Raw genomic sequence first — 9,880 nt, 5'->3', positions numbered from 1 at the left:
TGAGGAAATTGAAGGTTTTTAGGTGCGTCTTATAGTGCGGAAAATACGGTACCTAAATCATCTTTTGACTAAAACATGACTTAGGCCTTTATTTTAGAAAAATGACAATGGTCACCAATTCAAATAGCAAATGCTATTGGAATTAAACTTGGAGCTTGAATAAGTTAGTTAACTTCGATTGGTTACCATCAACAAATATACCTTAAATTGCATTAAAAAAGATTTTAGCTCAACCACAGAAGCTAACATTCGTGGTCTTCCTTGTTTCCATCCTTGGAGTCTTTTGCTACCAATCAGCAAGGAAGCACAATCAGCCAATCAGCAACAAGGAAGATAAACGGCGCTCCAGGACTGGCTTCTTTGCAAACGTCAGTGGAGCGTGTGCCAAGCTGCACCAGGTATTTCAGCTTCCCAAGCTGAATTTTTCACTCTCAAATATTTTAGAATAAAATCTGTTAATTGGCGAACGTTATGTTCCACCGAAAAATCTGTGAATACTGAACCGCGAAAAGGCGAGGTCAACTGTAACACAGCCGTTGCTAAAAAATAATTAATTCAAAAATATACTCTAGCTCTCCTAATGAGGTACATTGTCACTAAACCAACCAAAACACTGAAAGATATTAGCACTCAGGTTGTTGACGGTCTTCGTTACACAGCTCCCAAACCTTTTCAGCTCTAACAGTTCACACATTTCCCAAACCAAATTTCCAGATTCTAAGTGTGTTTTGAGTACATTCTTAATATCGACTATCTTCTCCAGCTTCTTCTTTCCTTATTCCCACACAGCTGCCATGTAAAGTGCTTCCATTGGGAGTAATTTGGGATTCACTGTCAAGCCTCAACATGTCAAGCTGAAGGTCCTCAGACAGTTTCTGGGCTGCATTACAATTTCACCTGGTTTGTGAGAGTTATTATTGTGATGTTTTAACTGACCTGTAACAACACAGTACAGAAACCGCTAAAGCAAGAAATCCCTCTGCTCCACAGCAGGACCTTATGCCAAAATCCTAAATTAAATTTAATCAACGTACTAGAAGAATGCGCCAATAGATGAACTCTGAAAACAGTTGGAGGGATAATATCTGTCAGTTTATAAAAGAAAAAAAAAGAGCATACGTAAAGCAATATGTTGAGACTGAAGCAGAGAACGTCTCGGCTGATGGGAAATGAGTCGACTGAACTCCGTGTAGCATTTATGCCAAAGGGCAACATTTGTAATATCTAATCCATGACAACGTTGTCTTCCTCCACTCCATCTGTTGACCAGCATATACATTCATGGAGGGGGGATAAACGTCTTCTAATTGGACCTTTGCTGACTGTAGAAGATTAAAAACAGAAAGTAGGAAACAGTTGCTGTGATTAACTGGAAGTGTGATCGCCTATACAGAGCATAACTGTTAAGAGTGTGCTAACACCACAGAGTGATGGGAAGACATCAGCAATCACCTCACATGGCGTTCAGTCATGCTGCTCATTTACTTTCCTCGGCTTCCGACTGGCATTGGAGACATTAGCTGATATATTGGATTAAACTTTATTTAAACAAAACTGGCTTCATAGAACCATGCCAGTTTAAGTTTGGTAAAGTCTATTTGTGAGGCATATTCAGTGACGGGACAAGTCAGAGTACTTTACATGAAACACTATGATATTGTGCTTAATTATTTATTCCCTTCTTTATATTTACCACAGTTTAGCCTTCTTCTAATCTTTTAAAGTGGATCTTAAGATACTTTTAGCTATGATATTTTATTTTTATTGGTAAACAGAAGATGTATCCTGGAGCATGTGTCTTAGGAAAATATATCTGGTGACAAAACTCCTCCTCACTCAAGCAGAAACTACAGAAAGATGCACTTCAAACTTCTATAGAGCTACTGAGATGTCATAGATTTTCATAATCGTATTATACTTATGGTATGTTGTGGGCAAATCTATGCTGTAAAAGTACAAAAAGACTGAAAATCTGTATCAGAAAAAAGCAAGATTCTAAATGAGTTGGACCAGTTTGAGGGACAAAAAAATGTAATTGGAATCGTCTTCATCTGATTCATTTTGTTACTTGAAGTGGAAAATAAGCTTCATATTAGTCTTATTAATATATGTGAAGCTGAAAGATGCTAGCTGGTAAACCTCTGTCATGAGTACATGCAGACTTATAATTCACAAGTGTTTGTATTAAAAGGAAAGATAAGAATCAACATTTTAAGAAAAGTCTAATTATAACCAGTGGTGTCAGATTTCCAGGCAAATTCAAAGGTTCCAATCACCTTTGAATTTACAAAAAAAAAAAAAGCAATTAATTGCATTAAAATCTGTGTAATTAAATAGTCAATATCAAAGTCCCCATCCTCATTTTAACCACAATAGTAAGCAGCAATAGGTATAATACTTGCGTTACCGTTTGAAATGTAAGCAAAGAAATAACTACAGATAGCAATTATGTATTGCTGCATTTTTAACACAAAGACGTCTTATTTTCACTGTGAAATCCTCCTCTGTGCTGATGTCTTCCCCTCTTCTCACATATCGTTGTATGTCTCACCGAGTCATTTGTGCTCCAGACGACTTTTAAAATATTAAAACCAGCAGACGGACGACTTCACATCACAGGAAATGACCCATTACAGCTCAGAGCATCTACAGTTGACCCCTGATGCATCACCACTTAGCCTCCCCCCCCCACAACCCATGCATTATTTGTTGGGTCCATTATATTTACAACTATAATCTTTCATCATTACAGTCATTACCCGTATTTATCACTGAAGCTAAGAGCATTTAAATTGGCCTTGACCTGCTCGGTCAACTCGGCAGCGGCGGCTCACACACCTGTCCCTCCCCGTCTCCCGTCGGCCCCTCGCCCTGTCGCTCTCAGTTTACCCAGCACTGGATGAGGAGCGACCCCGGGGGTCACCGCTCTCTCTGTTGCTCTCGGCACTCGGGCTAGGAACCAAACAAATTGGGGTCGGCGCGGCTGCCAGAGCACTGCGAGCGCGGCGCACACAAGAGGCCGAGGGCAGATAAGTGGAGATCACAGTGATGGTGTCTTCTCCCGTCTTGTTGCTGCGGCATCACCTTTTACCATCCGGCGGAGTAAAACGCTCCCTCTGAACGGCTCAGAGGCAGCAGCAAGTAATCCTGGATGGTAATTAACACAAAACCCACCATGAAAATGAACAGAATATTAGGTGGAAGAAGCATGGAGGTCAACAATACAATTAGAACCCCGTTAAATGCCTTTTAAATGCCTGTTGTCCTTTAATAGCCATTTCAATCCATCAATGGAGGTGGGCTTTAATGACCTTTAAGCCCAACATATGAAAGCTGTAAAACACAAATTAGGGTGATGACTAGAAATAACAAGAAGTGTGTGTGTGTGTGTGTGTGTGCGTGTGTATAATTAGCCATTTTCTTTACTCGGAGCCTAATCCTTCTTAACGGGCCTTGAAAGCAGAAACGGGTAAAAAGAAAAATAATAATCTAAATGTCATTTAAAGAAAAATCAGCCACACTTAGAGAAGCCAGGGGTCCAGTTTTACTCACTGGAACACGGCTCTGTTGTTTCAGTGGAAATCTAAAACTATGCATTGGGGAGAATGTGTCTTACTATGTGCAGCTCCAGGTAGTCTCCCAGTCCCTTGGCGCTCTCCACCCTGACCAGAATGGCTTCCTTCAGCTGCGTGCTGAAGCCCACTGCCAGCCGGTCTGCCCGCGTGCTCGGCCGGTCATTGGGTGGCCAGGTGTATGTGATGAGGGCTCCGCCTCGTCCAAAGATGTACGTTGTCCCAGCTGTGAAATACAAAAGGCAAAAATAAAGAAAAAGCTAAATTAGGACTGTTGACATAATGCATAAAAGAACAAAAGCACAACATAGTACACTACTGGGAAGACTTGACAACAACGGAGCACAAATCCGACTTTCAGAACAGTAAAGATGGCTTCTCCCACCCCCCGTCTTTGTGTTGTCATAACATTTCAGCTGGCGCCTGCGTTTTTCCTGTTCTGATAAAAAAATGCTTTTGTTGTGTTGATCCCCTTTTGGAAATAATCTGTATACTCTAATTTGTCAAAAACAGTTCCCATCCAACTGCGATAAATGTGATTTTGCGCAACAGCAATCAAAAGAATTCGACAGCCAATGAAATATGAGAACAACAAGCCAGCGCGTTTTATTAGAGACACCGAGAATCTGTCACAATGTGCCATGAAAGAGTGTTTGTACCACTGGAACTTCTTCACATCGCTACTGTGACTAACTAAAATCTGTACTTAAATGAGTTTTCATGTGAAAGACGAACACAAAGCAGTGCATAGCTGAGAAAAATTACACATGGATGTCAATTTTAAGGTGATATGCATATGCAGCCAGCTGCTCTGAATCCAATTAAACTCTGTATGTCTGATGCAATTGTGATACTAAAATAACATGCTGAGTAAATAAATGTCTGACTGTTATCCTGTATTTTCCAGTCCATCGTTCCATCAACTCTGACCATCTTCTTTATTTTTGGTGAGGAAGAGCGTCCCTACACTGTGATGCTGCTGTCACCACCAGCCCTGGTTCACTGAGATGTATTCATCTCCAGAGCTAGCCAGCAAGCTAGTTAATAATTGTGAATTATGGCTACTTAGCCCTAGAACTAGCAAGCTAACCAAAGCTAGCTATCCAACAATTGCTTCTAGCTCTCTTTAGCTGACTCTTGTTGCCAACAAAAGCTAGACTACAGGCTAGCTGTTGCTGGCTAGCTTCAATTAGCCACTGTTATATGGGTCTTAAAATACATATACAAAATACGACGACGTGTTGACCTTTCAACATCAACCGAAATCAGACCATCTTGTTAGCAGCAGTATAGCAAAAGATGGAGGAAAAAAAGAATTGCTGCCAAATAAAATGAGTAATTTTAAGTTTGAACAGTAACAGAGGGGATGGAGTTTGGCTCCGATGAGCCCACAGGTAAATGAGAAATAGCTGCTAGGCGTGATTAGCACAGAGTAATGAAACCACAGAAACTACCATCAACCCAGGTGGGCTGTTTCCATCCCCAGTAATATAAACACACACACATATACACACACCTAGGCCGTGCGTCAAGATAATAATGCATGTATAGCATTCAGCTGTATGAATATATAAGTAATCAAAGGATTCAGGCGTGTTTTTATGCAGACCAAACTTAAGGCCACCGACACGGATATTTACAGGTTTTCAGTCATTTTGATCAGAAATGACAATGGAGAAGCAGCATTCAGCTTCTATGCACCACAAATCTGGAGTTAACTTCCAGAAAATGGCAAAAAAACGCTGTGCTCCTTTAAAAAAAGGCTATAAACCCACCTGCTTAGAGCTGCCTTTTAGTAGTAAATGATGAATGACTGAATGAATGAATGAATGAATGACACTGATCAACATATTTCATGTGTGTTGATGATTTCCATGACAGCATTCAACAAGACGTAATCTTTCTTGCTTGTTTCACCATTGGTGACTGTATGATGTTTTTATAAACGGCCACGTTGCTGAAATGCCCTGTACAAATAAACTTGACCATTTCTTTTGGATTTGACTGAAATCACATTGGGAAGAAGAGGATAAAATGCAGCCGTTTAGCTAATCTTCTAGTAGCGTAACTTAGTTTTATGTATGCCACCGGCTTCTAAACACACCGTCACTGGAAGGTTGACGCCATGACGACCATGGGGGAGCCAACGGGCCAACAACATCCACAACCACAAACAGCCACTCGCTCAGTCGTACACCAAGCAGAGACCCCTGATTAAAAATGGGGACAAGCTGTCTCCCTGCACACAAACATGCACTCATTCAGCAATGATCCACTGGTAGCCATTTCAAATTGGCTGACACACAGCACTCCCTGTTTCTCGCTCTTTTTTTCTATCTCGCCAGCCCTCCCCGTCTCCCTTGTTTCCTCCCAGCAGAGCTAAGCCCCTATGCTCAGCTCTTGTTGTTTTCTTGAGGCTGTATTATTTTAGCGCTGACTAATTATCGCAGCATGGCAAGGAGGGCTATAAAGAGGTTGTGCGCCTGAGGAGAAAAATTGAAAAAAAAAGAAAAAAAAGTGAGAGGACGACAAAAGGCGACAGGATTTAAAGACAAGCAGTTTAGAAATAATGGTGGAAGCTATACATTGTGGATGTTAAAGAAGAAAAGTTGGTGTTTTCTTCCTCTTAGCCTCTGTTCATCACGAGTGAAGCACCAACCTATACAGACCTGGTCAGGAGGCTAATAGAGGAAAAAGGAGAAGAGATTTCTAAAATGGCCGACTAACAGGAAAGGAAGGGAGCCATGTTGTACAAATAAAGAAAGCTTTTGCATTAAACAGTCGATCTGCATCACTGAAAGTGAAACTCAACTAAGTTTTACATAACTACTAAAGATATTTGCCCTCTTTCTCATTGTGTTTATTGACATACTGACATGTTTCAGATCATCAGATATATTTTCATACCAGCCAAAGAGAAACAGGGTAAGCAGCAACGCCACCCCGGACCATCACACTCACACCGTCTCTCACTCTTCTGATTTCTTAACCTGAAAGGCTGCCAGTTTCTCACTAATTCCACAAAGTTTCATTATTGTCAAGTTTTTTGGCCTCTTCAAACCACCTCAGCTTCTGCCCAAACTTGAAAAGGCTTTCTTCCTCCAAAGAGACACAGAAACAACTCATCTCAGCCACATCTTTTTATTTCTCTTTTCTTTTGTCTTTAAATTACTTCAGTTTACAATACAAGACCACCATGATTTGGAGTGGTCAGAGTAGACACAGAGAGGTCACCAAGCAGGTTGAAAACCTACAAACAAATGAACCAAAATAAATTACAAAACGCATTGAGCTAATTAAGCAGTTTACCAAGTAATATTACCAATCTATTTTTAAGTTAACAGTGAATGAACAAATAAATAAAGTACATTCTAAACACATAAAACCCATTTCATCACCAAGGCTAATTTGGTCTTCTGAATGCAGATGAAATGATTTAAACTGTGCATAATGTCCAATTCCTACCAGTGGTGTCTTTGTGGAAGCTTGAAGCCGAGGTTCTTTGTCTGTAGAGATCACTCTGAGCACAGCTGTGCTAAGTTACCTTATAGGCTTCTGAAGGCTTGAGTGTGAGAGAGATGGGTGCACTTGATTCTCTCTGATGCATGTGCCAGTTGGGTGGAGATAGCAAATACACCCACAAATGCACCATTTGCTGTTTTAACTTGACACTTATGTTATAAAGCAGTTTTTATTTGTGGAACAAGTAAAAACAAGCCTGTATGTTCTTTTTGGTTCTGCAGTGGTTTTCATCTGAAAATATTCCCATGGATGCCCTTGTTGCCCTGATGCTAGTTAACTGAGGCATAGGAGGCTTGCTGTGTTTGACCCCTGATGTTGGTCTGGGTTCTTTTGTGGTTTGTTGGATACCCAAAGTATTAGAGACATTTTTTAACCCTGTCCAGACTGACATGTCCAAAACTTTCTTCATCTGTTTGTTCGTGAAGATCATTTTCCTACTTCATGTCGTCAGACAAGTTCTATCTAAGTGAATTTTTTAAAATAATTATTTTATCAAGCTTGGGTGTGGCTGATGAAACTTATCAGAGCTTAGTCATAATCAAAGTTAATTTATGATTCAATAAAAGGGCAATTGATTTGGATAGGTTTTCTTCTTTAAAAAATAGAAGTATATGAAAACTGATCTTTGTATTTACTTAAGTTTGACATTAAAATGTTCATAATGAGCTCTCCTACAAAAACTAAAAGTTAAAGCAGCACAACAATGTTTGCACTCTGTCTATAGTTACTTTGTGCAATAGCTTCATGGTAATTAAATGTGGCTTTCATTTTGTGCTCAAAAATGTTTTTCTCAGAGAAAACACTTAACATGGTCATGTCAACCAACCAACTAAAGAAGAACACCTAAAGCTTTAGTTAAGCAACACAGTCAAATTTCATCATCTCAGCATTCGCAGCGTCTCTGTAGAGCAAGTTCTCCACACAGTGCTCCTCTAATATATTGCAGTTGCATGCAAAACGACATGGTGGGCGACCAAGATGTAACCATGTTCCTGCTAACAACAGTGTTTTTGTCTTTTTCTACGCATGTTGCTTTGTGTTGTATGCTCTCCGTAGGCGCCCTACACTGCCCCCTACAGGAACGAGCCGTAATACATTGGCTGCAAAAGTTGAGTTGGCCTGATTCTGATCTTGAGCGTCTGTCTTCTGCATGAAATGCAAGCTTTACCATTACCAGATTCCCTGATTCATTTGTAAATCCAACTTGATGTGCATTCTTTTATGTAAATAAATGCATTAATCCATTCTCATTTAAGCATCTTGCTACAAAATTGTTACGTTTCGCAACCTGGGAAAGGTCTCACCCTAGAAACCGGGTCAAATGTGCAGCAAAGAATGCACTCTGATGATTTTTTTTACTCTCTGTTCAACACTTTTCCTGTTTTTTGATAGCTGTTGTTTAAGTTTTGGTGTGTCAAAAGGGCAGGAAGAGCTGGAGAGCATTTGTTCAGGCCTGTGTCTGTCAGAACCTTTACAATCCAACAAATCCAATAGGACACAGTTATGCTTACGCATATCTGAGAAGCATTAAAAGAAACAGCAATTGTGAATTTGTGTACACATTATGCCAGTCCTACATAATCCCCAGTCCTGCTGTGTCAGGGTGTTATTTCTGTAGGCTTGAATACATCTAAAAGCTAGCATGGCGCCGCAACAATGGACCCCCGCTGCGACTGATGGGTCGAACATCACTCACTGTGCATGTACAGCGTCTAGCAGTAGTAATCACACCCTTTGAACTTTTTCAACACTTCTCATGTTAAAATCCTAACCTCAGTGATTTTTAGTTATGTTTGGGTGGATTGGGATTTTTTCAGCTTTGACTGTATTAGAGTCGTCCTGCATAAAAGTGAATCTTCGGCACAATTTTAAGCTTTTGGAGAAGCATTTGGGCTGGATTACAGCTTTTCATTACTACTAAGTTTGCCGCAGCTATATATTATTTTCAGTTTATTTACTGTGACATGTTTTTATCAAGTAAACAAATTCATATTGCCTTGGTGAAATGTCTAAAAATCAACTGTACAATGGAATCTGTTCCTAGTTTCCGTTTGCAGAGTGACAAAATGTGAGTGCAGACAGGCAGACTGCTTCTGCTACACCTTTACACAGCAGCTGGGCTAAGGTACAAAGATTATCCAAGAACACATCAGCACCTCCAGGCAAAGGCATTCATCTCCAAAGGCTAGGGAAATAAGAGCTGCAGTTTCATTAAAAAGATTTATTTTCTGTTTATATTAAGTCTGGTGGTCTAGACGACCAAGAACTCAGTAAAAAAAAAAAAAAAAAAGTTCTTAAATTCAAATGAGAAGCCAGAGGCTAGTAAAAATTAGTGACGGCAGATCCGCCTCAACTACACAGAATTCAGATCATCATTTGATGTGTGGAAAGAAACTGTGGTTGGATTTACAGATGCCATAAAAAATGGTGATGCGTCTTGACACAGCAATTCCACACAACGCAGCAGGAGAAAACAACTCTCGGAATCCATCTCATTTAGAGTGTGCTGCAAATTAGACTCGCAGCACGCATCGTCACCGCATATCTTAAACCCAAACTCGGGCTGAAATCACTCACATTGATTACAGCCCCCACCAGGCTCAGCCGCCTCCGCCATATGCTCCCCCGGCTCCTTAGCCCGCGCAGCAGACGTCACCGCCGCAGTGACACCTGTCAACTTGTGGCCTAATCGTCGGAGTGAACGTCACAAACCCCCCCCCCCCCCCCAAACCAAGTTTTCTGGGGGGAAAACAGGAAAAAACACCAAACGCCTCTAACCCCCCCCC

General features: G+C 40.6%; 1 protein-coding gene across 9 annotated transcripts in view; it reads right to left on the bottom strand.

The window, feature by feature from the left end:
- nrxn2b (neurexin 2b) overlaps nucleotides 1-9,880 on the bottom strand; it is an 825,611-nt gene that overhangs the window by 168,706 nt on the left and 647,025 nt on the right. For all 9 annotated transcript variants that reach the window (XM_015016195.1, XM_015016655.1, XM_015016584.1 and 6 more), the window contains one exon: nucleotides 3,617-3,798. In XM_015016195.1, the coding sequence (XP_014871681.1) occupies nucleotides 3,617-3,798 (182 nt within the window). The remainder of the gene's footprint in view (nucleotides 1-3,616; nucleotides 3,799-9,880) is intronic.

The sequence above is a fragment of the Poecilia latipinna genome, unplaced genomic scaffold, assembly GCF_001443285.1.
Source record: "Poecilia latipinna isolate Pla-1442-1.1 unplaced genomic scaffold, P_latipinna-1.0 Scaffold6, whole genome shotgun sequence".
NCBI lineage: Eukaryota > Metazoa > Chordata > Actinopteri > Cyprinodontiformes > Poeciliidae > Poecilia > Poecilia latipinna.
Note: the sequence above shows the minus strand (reverse complement) of the source record. Positions and strands in the feature narration are given on the sequence as shown.